This window comes from Pelobates fuscus, chromosome 2 (genome assembly GCF_036172605.1).
Source record: "Pelobates fuscus isolate aPelFus1 chromosome 2, aPelFus1.pri, whole genome shotgun sequence".
NCBI classification, from domain to species: domain Eukaryota; kingdom Metazoa; phylum Chordata; class Amphibia; order Anura; family Pelobatidae; genus Pelobates; species Pelobates fuscus.
In genome coordinates, this window is record NC_086318.1 from 291,812,660 (window position 1) to 291,832,648 (window position 19,989).

The 19,989-nt window shown below is 39.5% G+C and overlaps 1 protein-coding gene across 20 annotated transcripts in view; it reads right to left on the reverse strand.

Annotated features, from left to right (window-relative positions):
• The window catches only part of AFDN (afadin, adherens junction formation factor), a 202,010-nt gene that overhangs the window by 88,841 nt on the left and 93,180 nt on the right, over window positions 1-19,989 (reverse strand). For 13 of the 20 annotated variants that reach the window (XM_063443438.1, XM_063443439.1, XM_063443450.1 and 10 more), the window contains exons 6-11: window positions 16,125-16,282; window positions 9,097-9,205; window positions 8,000-8,152; window positions 5,638-5,682; window positions 3,531-3,625; window positions 1,685-1,947 (exon numbers count right to left, since the gene is read on the reverse strand). In XM_063443438.1, coding sequence (XP_063299508.1) covers window positions 1,685-1,947; window positions 3,531-3,625; window positions 5,638-5,682; window positions 8,000-8,152; window positions 9,097-9,205; window positions 16,125-16,282 — 823 coding nt within the window. The remainder of the gene's footprint in view (window positions 1-1,684; window positions 1,948-3,530; window positions 3,626-5,637; window positions 5,683-7,999; window positions 8,153-9,096; window positions 9,206-16,124; window positions 16,283-19,989) is intronic. The other 7 variants (XM_063443457.1, XM_063443456.1, XM_063443443.1 and 4 more) reach the window with 1 other exon arrangement.

Consider the following 19,989-nt stretch of genomic DNA (forward strand, 5'->3'; position numbering starts at 1 on the left):
AATTCAGGAGCAGCTATTAGCAATTATAACTACATGAACCATGCTGGACAAATGTGATTTGTTAAAATAATTTTCCTTATTTTTATTACTTTACTTTCCCAAGTTAAATATTGATGCTAGTCAGAACATATGCAATGAAGAATAAAAACTAAGAAACAGAGTTAACTTAATTAACTTTAAAGGTGATTTGGATAGGACCACGGCAAAACAATTCTATAGTCTCTATCCGAACTAATGAATCCCTACAGCTGGCCTGTTACAACCCCAATAATTCCACATGGTCACAATAAGGTTAATGGCAATCTAGATAATTTTTTTTTTATTATTATTATTAGATATGCATAGTATGTATGTATCTTTCTTACAACAAGCATCTAGTTTGGTTTGAAACAAGCTGTGTTTGTTTTATCATCATCGTTGCTCCTTGCACTTGAGATTCTAACAAATACATGAACCAGTTTAGTAGCCCTTCTCTGAACGCTCTCTAAAGTATCAATATCCTTCTGGAGATATGGTTTCCAGAACTGTGTACAATACTCCAAGTGAGTTCTCACCAGTGTTCTATGCAATGGCATAAGCACTTCCCTCTTTCTACTGCTAATACATCTCCCTATACAACCAAGCATTCTTCTAGCATGTCCTGCTGCTCTATTACATTGTCTGCCTACCTTTAAGTCATCTGAAATAATTACTCTCGGGTTTTTAAAGAAAACCTTGGGCTTTTACACCCAAGATGCATTATCTTGCACTTATCCACATTAATTGTCAGTTGCCACAGCTCTGACCATTTTTCTAATTTATCTACATAATTTGCCATTTGGCTTATCCCTCCTGGAACATCAACCATGTTGCAAATTTTAGTATCATCAGCAAAAAGACATACCTTACCATCAAGACCTTCTGCTATATCACTAATTAAAATATTAAAGAGAATGGGTCCAATTACAGATCCCTGAGGTACCCCACTGGTAACTAGACCTTGCTTCGAATATACTCCGTTGACTACAACTCTCTGTTGCCTGTCATTTAGCCACTGCCTAACCCATTCAACATATTGGAATCCAAACTTAAATATGTATGTATGTGGTAGTGTATGTGCATACATCCAAGCAGTCAAAACACCAGCACTACATACAAACACACCTGCATTCAAACTCAAAATATATATATATATATATATATATATATAAACACACCCCTTCACTCACAAATACTTCACACAAATGTACATCTGCATTTAAAAGTGAACATTACATTCAGACACACCCCTGCAATCAAACGCAAACATTACATACAAAACAAACCCCTGTATTAAAACACTAAACCTATATACAAGCACCCCTTCAAACATGAACACTATACATTACACTATAGCGCCAGTAAACGCCGCAGCGCTGTACAGATACAACCTAGAAATTTTGACTTGGGGTGCCTTGGAAAAAATATTGAAATATTAAGTATGCCTTGAACCTAAAAAGTTTGGGAACCACTGCATTAACTGGTGTATGTGACAAGCTTGAGAGTAAGGTTATACTTAACTCACCTTGATTGTTCTTCTTTAATAGAATTTAACATTCTGCAGTGCATATGGTCACACAAATATTTAATGCTAGATTTTCATTTAAAAAAAAAAAAAAAAAAAAAGCGAATCTAAATCTTAATAAGGAGTTAAAATAAAACTTACCCAGGCTTACTCCGCTGGCCTCTAACCATCTGGCTGGCATCTGAAGGCCTTTTACCCAGTGACTGGTCATGATTTGGATCAACAAATTTAAATACATGTGAGGAACCAAACTGGACCTTCGCCCCACTGTGAAGCATGGTTGTTTCTGAGATGCGCTGACCATCAACATATGTATCTGCTTCAATGCTTCTTGGTGTGACTGTGACTACTCCGTCCATATTTGTAAGGTCACAGTGATGAGGTTGGATTCCTGGGCCAAATAACTGCAAAGCAATCAGAACTTAAATGTTTAATCTGATTTTCAAATTCAATATTGGCTTTTATGATTAAAGGGACACTATAGTCACCTGAACAACTTTAGCTTAATGAAGCAGTTTTGGTGTATAGAACATGCCCCTGCAGCCTCACTACTCAATCCTCTGCCATTTAGGAGTTAAATCACTTTCTTTATGAACCCTAGTCACACCTCCCTGCATGTGACTTGCACAGCCTTCCATAAACACTTCCTGTAAACAGAGCCCTATTTAGGCTCTCTTTTATTGCAAGTTCTGTTTAATTAAGATTTTCTTATCCCCTGCTATGTTAATAGCTTGCTAAACCCTGCAATAGCCTCCTGTATGTGATTTTAGTTCAATTTAGAGACTGAGATACAATTATTTAAGGTAAATTACATCTGTTTAAAAGTGAAACCAGTTGTTTTTTTTTCTTTATTTAGCTAAAGTAATTTAGGTGACTATAGTGTTCCTTTAAAGCACACATCGAAATGAAAGGCAATAAAAACTTAGTCATAGTTAAGACTGTAACATAGGGGTTTATTACATACACAGCAAGTTGTAGTCAAAAATGTCTTTAATAAATTGCATAAATTCTCTATTTAGACTTCTAGTACAGGAATCTGTATATTGACTACAAAACAATATGCCAGTTATGTAAACCCAAAGATGATTTGCATCTTTATGTTCAACAAGTTTTATTCTTCTGATCGTTTCTTTAAAACACCAAGTCTATTGCAGAAAAAAAAAAACACGTGACGATTTCAAATGGATTAAAGGGGAAGATGGAGTCTACTTTTGCATGGATACATTTTACGTTTTTAAACTATGCTAGCCAAACAAATAGAGAAATAATGTTCTATCACTTTGTGAACTTACTAGTACACATCTGCTGTAAATCTCCTCTGTGCTGGAAGAGTCATGAATGGGAAATCGTGGCATGTGACGTGTACACCAAGCTCTGACGTACTGTGTCATTTTAGGGGAAAATGGCTGCACTTGTAGACACCCACATTCACTTCTGCTACAATCTTAGGATAATGTATAGTAAGGTAACATTGACTTTTTTTTTTTTAATCTATGAAGCAGACAAGGTTAGTCAATGTTTTTTGCAGATAGCAGAGCCCCTTTAAATAGACACAGCAAAAAAAATAAAAAAATAAAATATACCCTGTAACTTTTGTTTTTGTTTGAAAAAAAATGTCAACCACCACTAATGTGTTTGTGCAGGGTACTGGGTTCAATGCTTCTATATGGGAAGTGGATTAATGATCATTAGAACTCTGTGGAGTACTGTCCCAGCACTGGATTATAGATTAGTTCATAGGATTTATTTAATAAGGTGACAATTCAGAGTGAATTGCAAATTTAAAGGTGAAATAGCTTAACTGGAAAAAAGTCAGCTATCAATGAAGTTCGGTTGCTGTAGCTTTAAAACTGTTATCCTTAAAAGATTACTTCGCTATGCCTGCTGTAGCGTGTGTGATGCCAGGAGTACTCTGGTCAGGTTTCCCGGTAACTGGGCAAACAATTTAACAATGGTTTGCCCTCTTTACTGGCTAACACAAACTGACCTGGATAGAATTCTCCTCAAACTTTTCTGTTCCAACTTCTGTGACACTTGGCTGAAGACGATAAAGCTTTGGCTTATCTCTGGAGTCGGATCCATCTGAATTTCACAGAAAAATGACACATTTAGAAAGGTAGATTGAAAAGAATATCTGTAAAGAACATAGAACTGATTAAATTAACTCTAACGAACGGATTTAGATTTTTCGGATTACCCATCTTAGTGGTTCTCACTTTGTCAACTATGGAAAAATTAATGTAACAGTTTATACAGTTGTAATGTCTATTTTAGAGAAAAACAAAACAAAAATAAAAAAACACCTATGTATCCAGACAGATTTTTGGCTATGTATCACACTAAAGAAAGTTTAAAAATTAAAAATGGGGAAAAATAAGTTCTCGGGTGGTCTGTAGCCTTTATCATCAATACTAAGCCTGGACATTGTATCTTTTCAATAAATCTCCTACTAAGTACCCTTTTGTTGTACAGTTTAGAAGAATGACACAAAGGAATAAGCTAACAAAACTGACCATTTTAAACAAACAGTGGATAGCAAACAGTCTCATTTTTGTTTAAAGGCACTACTACCCCCTGCCATGCACCACAGCATGCTGGTTTCTCAGCTAGAACATTATCTTGCTACAAAGCAGACACAAATCAACAAAGCCTGTTCCTATTTACTTTTACTTTTAAGTGTTAACAATAATGCATTTTTTTTTTTTAAAGAGACCGCAAATTTAAAACAAAAAATTCTAGAGCATTTGCCATTCCAATTCATAAAACAACTGCAATCATGAGCTGACACTAAAGTGATGCATGTTCTTCAAGATCTCTTTGAGATTTAATACACAGTGTGATGAATGTGTGTGGTTGGCAACAAGCTCTAAAACGGAGCAACATTATTTATGGGTTTTCCCAAAAAGCTTAAGTGAGTTAAGAGAGATATGCTGTGGGGAGGAGAAATACCACAATGTGTTTTGTTTTTTTGTAATAAAAATTAGAAACATACATCACAGTATTATCTGGCAAACTAGTTGTTTGCATATGAGCAAGGAGTGGATTTCAAAGCACAGTAGGAGAGCATTTCTGAACGTATTTTTTCTAATCCGCATGTGTACAAAAAAAACGACCACATGAATCCATAGGTTTCCTATGCCAGAACTTTAGCTTTTTTGCACATTGGTCATGCCTCCAGCACAATAACCTCAATATGACGACACATTTAAAAAGTTATAACAAACATTGGGAGGCCATTTCTTAATTTACTAGTCCCTCGTACCATGATATTTATATCCAATATAATTAAATAACGTAAGCTTTCTGCAGAGTGGGTAGCAGGATCATTCTAATTTTATGTGTACGTTCACTTGATGGAATATTTCAGTTTAGTATAAAAGCATCAATAATGTTCTAAGAAAATCACTTCTTGTTTATTTTATTAATGCACTTGCCATGACTGCAAGTGCTGGCCTGACTTTGTTGTCATCCGAATTCTACCTACAGAAGATACATGAAGTGAGGAGCACATGCCTTTGTGACAGGCATGTTATTTACCAAGTGATAGTTTTTTGTCAAGTCTGTGCCTTGATACATTGGAATGAGTAGTGGTCTTCGTTGTTCCAAGTCAGGGTTTTCCAAACTCTGGCTCTCCAGATGTTGCTGAAATACAACTCCATGATTCTTTGAACGAAATAGGTAGTCAGAGAATCATGGGAGTTGTAGTTCAGCAACAACTGGAGGGCCAGAATTTGGAGAAACCTGTTCTAAGCAAACATATTGTGTGTAATGGTGGAACTGGTTTTATTTGTTGTGTTTTTGGTTGCTCAGTCAGGTGTTACAGAGCCTACCAAAGACTGTCATGGGCTACTGATTTTTACATAGTTCACACTCTACTACCCAACAAAAAAAGTACAGGAGTTTGCAGGGAGAGTTAGTAGCACAAGTCATCTACAGAAATCTCTCATAAGAAATCTGGCTGAAACCAATACTATAATAGTCAAAGAGACACGGTGAAGACAAACTGCTCAAAGATTTATTTCAGACTTTGTCAAGACATTCCTTGCACTCAAAAGTCACGCCACTTCAAGGAAATGTATTAAACGTGTTATTACCTTCGTAAGAGTGATAGTTGTAGTAGGCAAAGTGGTTTCTTCTGCCTGAGGACAGAACACATGCACAGACAGGACCCAGGAAAATACACCATCAGCAGAACAGATACCATGCAGAGCATGCGGAAAGGAGAGTGGCAAGAGAGAAGACAGGACAGAGTGAATCTGCAGCCAGGCAACACATACATCTTTTTTTCTTAATAAATTGTTTAGAGAAGTTAATTACAATAAATGAAATAAAAAAAACACAAACGTATTTTAAGAGAGTGTGAACAGCGGTTAATGATTTTGTGAAGCTGTGATTAAAATGCTGGGACATTAGAAAGAAGTAAATAAGTGAACATGTGATATGCACAAAGTAGTTAGTTATGTCTCGCAAAGTAATAGATTATAATTGACTGGGTAAACATCAGTGATTTCATATATTATTTGAAAGATCTAGTGACTGGTAGTTAGAATAGGCACGTACATTTCTTTCATAGCCCAAATCTTCCAGGCAAGACAGGAGAAGACAGACTGCAGAGTCTGACAAATAAAAAAAAAACTTTTTTTTTTTTAAAGAAATATCCTTCCAAGACAATTTGTTCCAAAGTAGACAGAAATTCTATAGATAAAGTGTGAGCTGTCTCTCAATAAATATAATTAAGAAGCTACTGTCATGATTCTGGAATTTACAATCCCTTGTTAACTTACCCCAGTAAACACGATTATGTCAATTAGTGTGATAAATAGTACCATAGATGGAAGTTAAAAAAATAATAAAAAATAATGGACTATAGCAGGGATAGGCAACCTTTGGCACTCCAGATGTGGTGGACTACATCCCCCATGATGCTCTTAGACCCATAATGCTGGCAAAGCATCATGGGAGGTGTAGTCCAAAACATCTGGAGTGCCGAAGGGTGCCTATGCCTGGACGATAGCATCCAGGTGGCATCAGTGATGCTCTGGCCATCTACATATAAATGGTAGTGTGTGGTTTAAAGAAACGAACAGCTTGCATGACATGCCTTGTAAACAAAATATTTGAAGAAAAAAAAAAATTAACAGATTTTTAACAAAATAAAATGAAGACTCATAGCTATATGTATATGTATCTCAGAAAACTTAGCTCAAATGCATAATTGTCGAGTTTCCTATGAGAACATGCATTCTCCTTCGCAAAAAATAAAACATTTCCCTCCCCCACCCCTCCCCAAAAATAACCCCTAAGCTGTCAATCAAGAAAGGGACTATGTCCAAACCTTTATTGTAAGGTTTAAATCCTAAAACATACATTTTCATTTGTAAAAGGAAATAATACATTTGCGAGTATCTTGGGGGGGGGGGGGGGGGAAGGATTGTGTTAAAAATGCATACTTAAATAGATTTAAATGATTATGCTACACTGTAATGCTTAATGTGAATTCTTAAATAAAAAAAAAATTAAAACTGTGTTTTTGTTTCTCTCCCCTCACCTTTTGTTGACAACATTTAGAAGTCTGGGGAGGTTATGAAGTAGTTATGCAAACCCCACCAAAAATACTCCTACAGAATTATTGGATCTTGGGAAATGTCACACATTTTAAAATCAAAAGCATAAATTACCTCCTGGAAAAAGTTATATTGTGAATATGACTGGTACTTTGAAGTAACAAAACTATTCTTCCCATTTTAGGACACCTCATTACCCACTGTTCGTCTTTCATGCAATTAAAGTCAAAGTAAAAATGTGTTTGTGCTAATAAAGAAACAAAGCTACTTATTGCAGTTTGGGCAATGACTGCTGTGAGTTTTATTGCTGCAAAGCACTATTATAAACAACAAATATTGTAAATACTCAAGAGAAGAAAGGGCCCCACCAAGCTATAAAAAAAAAAAAAAAAAAAGGACAGGGTTCCAAAAAGGAACACTTTGCATTTATAGTGTAAGCCAGGTTGTCACCACCTTTTGTTCCTGTCTGCCTAACAAGTCTAGTTTAAAATTACTTGTTTTTGTATAACTATTGTAAGTTTATGTTAATAAGCAGTGTCCAAGATCAGACAGTTTTCTACAAATTGGAATCATACAATTTTCCATTCTAAAAAATAATCGATACTTTTATAACCAGATTATACCACTATTTATTTAATCTATTGTGTGCAGAAGAAAAGCTGTTTTAACAGTCTAAGAGTTTACTTGATTATGAAAGTAACCTTTATTGCTGCAGGATGAATCAAAAGTTATTCTTTTAGGACATTATTATAAACCAGTAAGAGATTTATACATTCAATAATAGGTGAAAGACCAACTAGATCATCAATTGCAAAACCGTTCATTTTGTTATAGGTTGCAACATCTAACCAAAAGTTTTGCGGTGCAATTGTGAGTTATCTTGACCCCTTACCTGGGCTTAATTCTACCAAGTAAGGCAGCTTATCTGGTGAAACCGAAAACCCATAACCGTCATTCTTCCCCTTTCCTGGCTTGCCATCTGGCTTCCGGTTCTTCTTTGGAATGTAGTCTGGAGGTCTTCTCTTCAACTGGAATTCAAGTTGTCCTTCAACAAGGTAAATAATTTAAAGAATAAATGGTGTGAATGCCACGGTCTATTAAAAATTGCATTACTTCATAGCTATGCTGAAAGAAAGCTTACCAATATTTAGTTTCCATGGTGTAGAAATTAGACGTAAATGTTATAATGGAGTCAGGGTGTAGGTTAATGTCGATCTGTCTAATTGAGGCCTTTATTTAAGCCTCCCTCTCTTCAAATGCTTTGAGCCTAGGGGATAGATTGCTGTATCAGGGGAGACCCGTACTGACGATGGTGTGGGTTTGAGGTTCCGTCATGGTCCATGTCAGCATAACACTAAGTTCTCAGCGACATCTAACTTCAGCAAGAAGTCACTCCGAGTAAGTTCTCGTGTTTTATGTGATGCCCCTACCATCATGAGAATGGGTTTATAATAGTATAGAGGAGTTGATGAGTGCACACTCGGCTGACCCGGAGTGAGAGTGGGGGGGAATGGGAAAGATATCCATGTTTAGTGGTTTTCCCTTTAATGCTTTGTGTTTAACTATGCCACATTTATTCAAATATGAAGTGATCAGATTTCTGCCTACCAGCATCACTGAAATATGTGGAAATTCTGGTTTTGCATGTATTAATTGCATGATACACCATTTAAAAAAAAAAAAAAAAAAAAAAAAAAGATATAGAATAAATATATATATACATACATACACACTCACTTGCCCAGAATAACTATATGCCCTCAATGCCAGAAATGTATTTAAGACGTGTGTGTGCTCTAATGCAGGGTTCTCCAATGTCTGGCCCTCTAGATGTTGCTAAACTACAACTCCTATGATTCTCTGCCTATCTACTTCATTCAAATTATTATGAGAGTTGTAGTTCAGCAACATCGAGTGGACCAGAGTTTGCAGTACAATGCTATAAAGAGTGCCTTTTTACAAGGCACTTTGTGTAACTGAAATCGGTACCTTTATCACTTGGCCATTCTCTGAATATCTGGAGAGGGCATTCATCATCATCCAATATAGTCTCTTTCATGCCTTTATCAGAATGCTGTGCTCCAGGAGGAAGTGTTACCTAAAATAGGAACGAGAGTGCAGTCAATGTACTTGAATTTTGCAAAACATAGAAAAATACATACTTTCCACAAGAGGACTAAACAAAGATTACAGTCAAGACGTTTTAAACCTGCACTTAGAAAAATACATACATACATACATACATACAGTACATGTAAACGTATATGATATTCATAAAATGTGACAAACAGTATAATTGAAACGAGGTTTACAAAAAACCTGCAGTCACCGAAACCTATGGAGTGCCCCAGTGGACTAGCCCACTTTAACCCCTTAAGGACCAAACTTCTGGAATAAAAGGGAACATGTCATGTGTCCTTAAGGGGTTAAGTAATCCACCCTACATAAATATCCCAATGCTGCATCTGGCCATATAAAATTTTTTTAAAAACTGAGAAAAAAAAACAAAATACCACAACAACAACATATTGCCAGAGAAAAACACTGGAAGGAAAAAGAAGTCGGGTGAAACCTCCAAAAGGGACAGGTATGGCACATGAGAGTGTGTTAATCAAAATTCCTTGCAGTCTGTATATATTCCCGAATAACAAAATAGCAATAACAGGGGCATGGCATGGCTTGGCTGGGCTGAGCTTGAGAATGCATGTTTTCGTTTATTCTGGCCTAGCGGCAAATTATACTTTTTTGTTTTCTGACCGGATGACAAACAAAAAGTTACACTCTTTATCGAGGAGCACACTATTTTGGCAATGTTCTACGCTGCATTACTAAAAGCAAGGGAGATGTGGCACCCAGGCCACTTAATTGAGATAAACGGTTGTGGGTGACTATAGTTTTACTTTAAAAAAATATATATTTTATCTATTAAATAGCTGAGAAAGCATTACATCCACAGTATATTAGTGGGCCAAGATGTAAAAAACTCCTTAAAGTTAAAGCTCTACTAGAACACTATTTCATGCAGCACTTACAAGGACAACAATAAGTAATAGAAAGGGCAGGAATGGCGATGGTGGTAGTACGGGGAATTAAAAAAAAATATATAAATATATTTTTTATATAAAATTATTCATTTTATTTCCCCGCCCTACCTCCTGCCCTGAGCCAGTAAAATGGCCTATCAAAGACTTCTCTATGAGAAGCCTTTGATTGGTCCTCAGCATGGGTCCTGTGACATCAGAAGGGGACATTACGAGCAACTCTGGGAGCTTGATCTGGCGCTGGATAAAGGTAAGCAAAAATTTATTTTTATAAAGCTTGAGGGTGTCTCTTTAAGGGGGGACATTCTATTTAGAACAAAAATGGGTTGAAGCAACCCTTTATTTTGAAATGCCCAAAAAATAGAGATGCCAGAAATAGAGCCTGTTAGGAGAAAATGTGCAGCTATTCCCAGGCAGCATAGCCAATCATTTGATTCACTTTCTTCATATTACAGCAGGTGAAGTAATCGTGTACATTGTTGCATTATTTATCTGTTAAGACTGTATCTGTTTCCCTTCTCACAGAAGCGCCTATATGATAGCAGACCCAGGTGCATTACATTAATATAGCAACTATATAAGCAGCCCTTCTAAGAATGTTTATCTAGCTAAATATAGATCTGCTTTGTCATTTCCAGCTCTATTACTTAAAAGTGCATTTACCTACCCAATTCTAGCTATCATTTTCTTTCTACACAATTAGCCAAGTCCCTATGGAAATCAGACAAAACTTGAGTGCAGTACACACACACTATAAAAAAAGAGTTCAATTCTGTACAAGACAATAATGAATTAGTAAAAAGCAAGATATACAGTCAAAAGCGCAATTTCTGGACTTTTCCTGAACCAGAGCGAGATCAAGCAAGTCTTAACTGCATTCTCTGTGAAATATGAGCTAATGTAACTGAGCAGGATTTCTCTGTGACTTCCTTTAAAGCACCACTTACTCAGAACTTCTACAGGCTTTACCAACAGTTTACTTGTAGAGGAACAGTTATTATGATATTATTTTAGCACCAACAAATTCCCCAGGACTTTGCAGTGGGTGGACGACCAAACAGGTAGTTGTAACCAAACAAGTTGGACACACAGGAACAGAGGGGTTGAACTTACATGCTAGAGGGAGTGGGGTAAAGTGACACAAAAGGTAAGGATAGTATTAGACTAATGACAGTTGCAAGAGAGAAATCAGTCAGGAGCTATTAACAGTTTTATTGATACGCTTTTATGAAGAAGTGGGTTTTTAATGATTTTTTGTGGAGTGAAGACTGGGTGAACATCTAAAGGAGGAGGGAAGAGAGTTCCACAGGAACGGTGCAGCCCTTTAGAAGTCTTGATGGCGAGCAGAGGTGGGAGTACGGACAGAAGATAGATGCATGTCTGCAGCAGAGCACAAGTTGTACTACGGACAATAAATGCCAGTTACATATTTTCAGTAGTATAGCACTCGCAATTGATACAATGCTGCATTTCAATGCGATAGTAATTGCTTTAAAGGCACTCTATAGTCAACATATAAAAACAAAAAAGACAGGTCCCCCAGCCTTCCTTCTTGCTTTTATATGAACTTTCATTTAATAAAAATAATTTTCGAGGTGTTTTTATATTAAAAACTTACCTCCGTTCCAGCGCCGAGCTCCCAGCCATGCCGCGCCCCCTTTTTCGTCAAAATGACGAAATCACGGGGCCCAATAGGATGCTTCTCTGAGAGAAGCGTCATCGCGATGTGGTGCGCATGCACGGTTTCGCGCTGCACCAATCGCGTTCTTCATAGAGCTGCATTGAATGCCGCCCTATGAAGATAGTCAGCGCTATACCGCACATGTGCGCGGAATGCGCGTTCGCGAGCTGAGCTGTCTGACTGACAGCTCAGCTCGCTTTCTAAAACCAACAATAAGGGGGGGGACCTACTGCCCCCCCCCTGGCCCCCACCCCTGAGCGGCGGGTGGGGGCCCTAAAATTATCAATAAGGGGGGGACCTACTGTCCCCCCCGGCCCCCACCCCTGTGCGGCGGGTGTGGGCCCTAAAATTAAAAATAGGGGGGGGGGACCTACTGCCCCCCCCAGCCCCCACCCCTGTGCGGCGGGTGGGGTCCTAAAATTAAAAATAAGGGGGGGACCTACTGCCCCCCCCCAGCCCCCACCCCTGAGCGGCGGGTGGGGGCCCTAAAATTATCAATAAGGGGGGGACCTATTGTCCCACTGCTCAGGGGTGAGGGCCCTAAATACAAAGGGGGTGAGGGCCCTAAATACAAAGGGGGGGGGACCCTAGTTAACCCTCCCCCCCTCCCCACCCACAAAAAATAATATCTCCCTACCTACCCCCCTCACCCTAAAAATAATGAGGGGGGGACCATTAACTAAAAACCTGTAAAAAAAAAAAAAAAAATATAAAAACAACTTACCATTCGATGTTTTCTTTCTTCTAAAATCTTTTCTTCAGCCCCAAAAAAGGCCAAATGAAAAGCCATAATAACCGACGCAATAAAAATAATAAAAAAAACGAGCGCAAAAAAACAATCCATGTTCACCCATGGAGGGCTCCGCGCAGACTGAGCTTTGCAGGGCGGGGGAAGGCTTATAAAGCCTTGCCACGCCCTGCAATTAGGCTAAGAACACTCTGATTGGCTGGTTTAAGCCAATCAGAGTGCTCTCTGTCATTTTACACAGCGTGGGATAATTCCTTATTGATAATTTTAGGGACCCCACCCGCCGCTCAGGGGTGGGGGACAGTAGGTCCCCCCCCTTATTGATAATTTTAGGGCCCCCACCCGCCGCACAGCGGTGGGGGCCAGTAGGTCCCCCCCTTATTTTTAATTTTAGGGCCCCCACCCGCCGCACAGGGGTGGGGGCACGACAGTAGGTCCCCCCCTTATTTTTAATTTTAGGGCCCCCACCCGCAGCACAGAAGGAGAGTAGGTCTCCCTTCCTCCCCCCCCCCCCCCCAACCACTATTGTGGACAGAAAGAGTCCCTGTGGGTTCAGGCTTCAGCTGTCAGCTGAAGCCACTCCCACAGCAGTGCTGACAGCCTCAGCACACAAAGCGCGTTCACAGTGCTTTATGTGCTGATCGCCCGTCTGATGAATTCACCCATGAGTGAATACGTCAGACGTGAGGCCTTTTAAGGGCCTCTGAACTCGGAAGTCCCTCTGGTGGCCGTGATTGACTGCAACAAGAGGTGTTCCAAGCTTCCAATGTAAACACTGCATTTTCTCAGAAAATATAGTGCTTACAAGAAAAAGGCTGCAGGGAGCTGTAGCACTCACCTGAACAACCTCATTAAGCTGAAGTTGTTCAGGTGACTATAGTGTCCCTTTAAGCAATTCTCAGGCTTAAAGTTCAATACATTACTGCAGACAAAATATTTATTTAGCAGCCTACACAGAGAAAAGTCAGAGTATTAAGAAAGAATCCAAGTTTGAAAAAATAATATATCATGCAAGGTGAAATGTGAAAAACTTCTTTATTGGGAAGTAAAGCATATAGTATTTTGTTAAACATTTTTGGCATGACTGCTCCTTTAATTTGCTACACAATATTTCTCTCTAATGGCACTGAAGAGTGTTTATTTTTACTAGTCTTTGCTATTTCCAAACTACTGTTTACACCCCTGCAGATAAGTTTTTTTTTGTTTTTTCTTCTTTACTCCAACACACATTACAGACTAAAAGTGTGCCAACACCTTCATTGTGCGCCCCAGTTAACTAGCAGAGTCTGTTGCCAGGTTACTATATCTCACTACTATAGAGTTGCTAGTTTTGCATTTTAATTTGGATTCAGAGAGTATTCCCTTTGAAGTAGTGAGTGACTACTGAAGACTAAATCAGCTTGCATTAATCACACTGAAGTACACAAGTGCAAATTGCCAGAAAAACTGCATTGTGATAATCTGGACAAGGACTTAAAATTTAAAGTCCTATGGCACTAGTCAAGTCTTTAATGTGATTCTCCACTGAGAGCCAAGCCATAGTATACCCTCCAGGTGTAAGTTTTGATTCGACAGGGTTTTTACTAAGCAATGTGTCGTAAAAATGTTTAGCAACTATGGACTATTGAGATCGCTGAACAAACACTGTAGGAACATACATCGCAAATAAAGTAGGCTTATTGATAAAGCAATTTTTGCAAAACTATTAAGCAACAAGAAAATGAGTGCAGGTAGAAAGGGAATGCAGACCTTCCTGTACCATGAACTAGGCAAGGAGCACACTGAAAGTGTACGCTTGTAGGGGTAAAAAAAATCAGTAGTATTTCAGGGTTTAGGTGACTGACAAGCAAAGAGAAAAAACAAAAATCTGATTATAGCAGATGTGTCTGGAAAGATTATCCACAATAACAGGGTAAAATCAGGCAAGGTATATATATATAAAAATAAAAAAGCAAACTTCACTAGAGCTTTCAGGGCTGCCTGTATAATAGGATTCCAAATCAAAGTAAAAATACCAAATCAAGACAAGTAATTCACAAGAATTAAAAATACAAACGCTTTAGAAATACAAAAATACAAAGATTTAATTTGTTTTTGTTTTGTTCTAAACCTCATGGAATAACCATCAAGACCGTGACAAAGAAAATTAAATAAAACTAAAGACAGAGACACACACATTATAACTACCAATAATCAACCTTTAATTTTAAAAATATGACCCTTACGATCCATATTACATCATTTATGAAACATTGTGTTGTTTAACACTTTGATTTAATTTTTGTGAAAACCCTGTTCATTAAGCATAGAATTTAGAATACAGTTATGCCAATAAACTTCGTAGAATAAATCCACTATAATAACCATATTCTAAAAATAATTACAAAAAATGTAAGATACTTAATGATCACATTATACATGGTGGTGCCAAACAATGTAACCTAGAACCAGAACTGCATAGCATTATTATTATTTTATTATTTATATAGTGCCATCAGATTCCGCAGCGCTGTACAATTATGAAACTTAAAAAAACTCTAACCACCATATCCACTACAGTGTACTGTACTGGCTGTGGCGCCAGGATTGCCTTGGCATCTTCCCCCATAGTAAGTAGTTAAACCGCTTTAGAACGGATTCCCTTCATACCTGGAGTTTCAGAAGCCAGGAAAGCTTAAAGCTCTTGTTTGTCACTCCAGATGTTGTGGACTACATCCCCCATAATGGTCTTACACCAATAATGCTGGCAAAACATCATGGGAGGTGTAGTCCAAACATCTGCAGTGCTGAAGGTTGCCTTTGCCTGTCCTAGAGTGTCAGCTAAACTCATTCAGCCAAGTCTTGCAACAGCAGACGTAGCTATAGCAGAGGTCGGGAATGGTGTCCAGCTGAACACTGGTAAGAAACCAATTTTAAAAAGTTTGACGCCTTAGATGGCCAGAGCACCATAACAACTCGTACACCCTGGACTCGTGATGGTGCTTGGGGTTTCTTTAAAGCCAGTTGTAATGCAGAGGAGGATTGTGGATTTTGACAGCCTATTATATTCACTACTGATAGTAAATATATTTACTAATGGCAAAATCAATACTGTTGATCTCAGCCATGGAGGCGGAGCCAGGCTAGGCCAGCCATGGCAGGGGATAAAAGGAGTAAAATCCCCTTTCCCATGAGATATTAAAGGTGACAGACAGGGGCCTAAATAGTTCATTTAACACTACAATGTTGGGAATACAGGTCTGTATTCTTTATAATATAGTGTCCCTTTAATTTCTAGAAGATATTGTTCTCTGGCTTAAGTAGGAAGAGATTACAGATAACAGGGTTAGTGTTGCTGGAATTACAGATCAGTGTATTTACTTCCAAAATCCTCCTCCTAATGGGATTGGAATACTGCAATGACTACAATGAGTTTTAGAACTTTTGAATTAACTTGGAATCTGCCAAAAGAGCTTACATGGAATTTAAAACAAACAAAACGTATTAACATGTTTTTAGTACAAAAAAAAAAATCCATAGGCACATTTGTGCCGCAGACCAAGCTTACCCTAGCTACACAGTATTCCTTGGGATTTTCTCTCTCCATTCCATACTTTTCCAGCGCCTCAATAACAGCGAAGTCTGCAGTGTCATTTGTAGACAAAAGGATGGTTTTGTACGGAATATTTGGTTTTAAACTGTCAGCATAAATCCGAAGTGTCCCACCTTAAAAATAAACAATGAATAACAAATATATCAAGTAATTTTCTCAAAGAAATATTGTGTAATATGATAAAAGGAGAAAAGGAAGGGGGAGAGTAAATGGAATACAAGTGGAGATATGCAGACCATGAGGGTTGTGGTGAGAAAACTGTTTTCAAGGTCCAACTCAACCAGTATTTTTCCCACCCATACATTCTGTCATCCATGGGGTTGGGGTTGGAGAAACAAACACTAACATTAAAGTTGCCTGATTATCACACATATAAGCTTTATACCTCTATTTTGAGCTCTGTCCAGACCAGAAAGTGACTCAGCAAATCATTCTGATTCCTTAACATTATTTACAGTGTGCACTCCGGTAAAGATGATATTTACTTCCTCATTCCTCCAGGTGGTCTGTTTCCGCATGTGCTAGAGAACAGCATTGTGGTCTATATTCTCCATAGAGCCGAGCCCCTATTTTATCTCAGTATATCTCTTGACTGGGTTTGAATTTCAGTGAAATTTATACACAGTCAAAATGAGTATTTCATTATGATTTTCTCCTTATGAAATACTTATTTTTTCAGGGTGGGGGGGTGCTGCTTTCAACGGTTTACTCTTATTTTGTTCTTCTTGCTTCCCCTGCCCCCCTATCCTCTCTGGCATTTCCACTATAAATTGCATTTTAATCAAAGTTATGATAAAGCAGCCTTCCCTGTGTTTTTGTCCAACCCCTTCTGAACAGACTGAAAAAGTCCTGGGTACAACACCCAGAGGTTATTAGCAAAATAACCACTACACTAAGCTATAGTGGTTAAGCAGCTTAGAGTGTCCCTTGAAGTATCCGCTAATTATACTCAAAAATGCCTTGTCAGAATGTTCAAGACTAATACCATTCTGGCAATAAAGTCATTTTATTGTGGTCTTCCAATCAAACCATATGTGAGATATAGCAACTCCTTGGCTGTAACACCATATTTAGACACGATGCTTACCAATCCTGCAGAGTGAGAAGTATCACTTTTCATTGCTGCCTGTCAATTGGGGAATTCATGCACCAGTAGTATGAAATTGCTTAACTAATAAAACGGTCATGATCTCAAAGGAACCATCATGATTAATTGATTTCACACTTGGAGCACATTTGACCTGCTGCTTGGGAGAATGTTCAAGTCAAGACTGATAGAATGCAGAGTTGATATGCAAGCTGAGTAAAATGATGACTATAGCAATCTTTGCAGCTGTAAACTTGTTTTACTGAATAGTACAGCAAAAATGTATTTAACTAATAAAAATTAAAATACAAAGTAAATAAATGCACATTACAGTAGTCAAAGCAGATAACGTAGTCAGCTCAACTTCGTTCTAATTCAGCATTCATCTGGCAGACACTACAACCATATCAAACTGCTGCTGATATGCAATAATTCACTTCAAACAGGATCTACTTTTTTCATTAAAAGGTTCTTTACAGACTATTGAATACACACAGAGTTTGTTCGCTATCTCTCTGCCGACTTCAATAATAAGTGAGCAACACAAACCAAGTCAGTCATGCCAGGTCAGATGTCTCCTGTGTTAAAGACAGGGTAAAAAACATTCAAACTGCCACCAGACTGTATACTAGCAGTTGTTGCACGGTCTACAATCCCAATCAAGGCAATCACAGAGACCAACAAGCTCATAATAGCCACAGCATTTGTGGTCCTCCAAAGAATTGACTACAATGTCAGGCTGAAATAGAAACAATGCCCACCATGGACACTAGACTAGACCAAGGATCGATACGAACAGAGTAAATTAAAGGAACACTCTAGGCACCCAGACCACTTCAGCTTAATGAGGTGGTCTGGGTGCCAGGTCCCTCTAGGATTAACACTTTTTTTTTTATAAACAGCAGTTTCAGAGAAACTGCTAGGTTTATACTGAGGGTTAATCCAGCCTCCAAAACCTCTAGTGGCTGTCTCATTGACAGCCGCTAGAGGCGCTTGCTGTCAGGATCGGGACAGGGATCCAACACGCAGAGTACAAACAGTAGCCAGATACGTATACCGGACCTTAGAATGGCCGGACTAACGTAAGTAGTACAGTATAGAATGGTCAAAGACAAGCCGAGGTCGAGGGTAACAGAAGACAGGTAAGCGAGAGACAAGCCGAATCAAGGGTAACAGAGATAAGCAGAGTAAGGTAAACAAGCCGGGTCAAAACCAAAAGGGATAATAGAATACACAAGCACTGAGTGACTAGAACAAGCTAGAACCACGACAGGGCAATGAGCTAATGAAAGAAGCTCTGTTAAATACCCTGTTCAGAGCAGTAACCACGCCTCCGAGGCGTCCTGATTGGTCCTGCAGCAATTGACTGACAGGTCATTCCGGGGGAGTGTCCTGATGACTACTTCCTGCCTAGATGCTGTAAAAGGCAGTCACTCCCTCGCGGCCGGCCTAGCATGACCGGATAGACCGCGGGGAAGGGAGCCATCAGACCGTCTGGATGGAGGAACAGCTAAGTCTCTACCTCTTTCGGAGGTAGAGACCACAGGTACCCTGACACTTGCGTGCTTCTCACTGTGAAAATCAGTGAGAGCACGCAAGCGTCCATAGGAAAGCATTGTAAATGCTTTCCTATGCGACCGGCTGAATGCGAGCGCGGCTCCTGCCGCACATGCGCATTCAGCCGATGACGTCGCAAGGAAGAAGGAGAGGAGGAGGAAAGCTCCCCGCCCGGCGCTGGAGAAAGAGGTAAGTTTAACCCCTTCCTCCCCCCAGAGCCCGGCGGGAGTGGGTCCCTGAGGGTGGGGGCACCCTCAGGGCACTATAGTGCCAGCAAAACCTTTAGCTAAAAACCTGTAAAAAAAAAAAAAAGATGAAAAAATGAGATAAACACAACTTGCCATTTGATGTTTTCTTTCTTCTAAAATCTTCTTTCTTCAGCCCCAAAAAAGGCCAAATAAAAAGCCATAATAACCGACGCAATTAAAAAAAAAAAAACGAGCGCAAAGATTTTAGAAGAAAGAAAACATCAAATGGCAAGTTTTTATCTCATTTTTTCATCTCTTTTTTTTTTTTTACAGGTTTTTAGCTAAAGGTCCCCCCCTCATTATTATTAGGGTGAGGGGGGGTAGGTAGGGAGATAATTTTTTTTTGTGGGGTTAACTAGGGTCCCCCACCTTTGTATTTAGGGCCCCCACCCACCGCTCAGGGGTGGGGGCCAGGGGGGGACAATAGGTCCCCCCCTTATTGTTAATTTTAGGGCCCCCACCCACCGCTCAGGGGTGGGGGCCGGGGGGGGGGGGACAGTAGTTCCCCCCCTTATTGTTATTTTTAGGGCCCCCACCCGCCACACAGGGGTGGGGGCCGGGGGGGGACAGTAGGTCCCCCCCCCCTTATTTTTAATTTTAGGGCCCCCACCCGCCGCACAGGGGTGGGGGCCAGAGAGGGGGGAAGACAATTTTGTTATTTTTAGGGCCCCCACCCACCGCACAGGGGTGGGGGCCGAAGAGGGGGGAGGACAGTAGGCCCCCCCCTCATTATCTTCACGGCCCCCACCCACCGCCCAGGCGTGGGGGCCGGGAAGGAGAGTAGGTCTCCCCCCCCCCCCCACCCCCCTTCAACCACTATTGTGGACAGAAAGAGTCCCTGTGGGTTCGGTCTTCAGCTGTCAGCTGAAGCCACTCCCACAGCAGTGCTGACAGCCTCAGCACACAAAGCGCGTTCACAGTGCGTGAA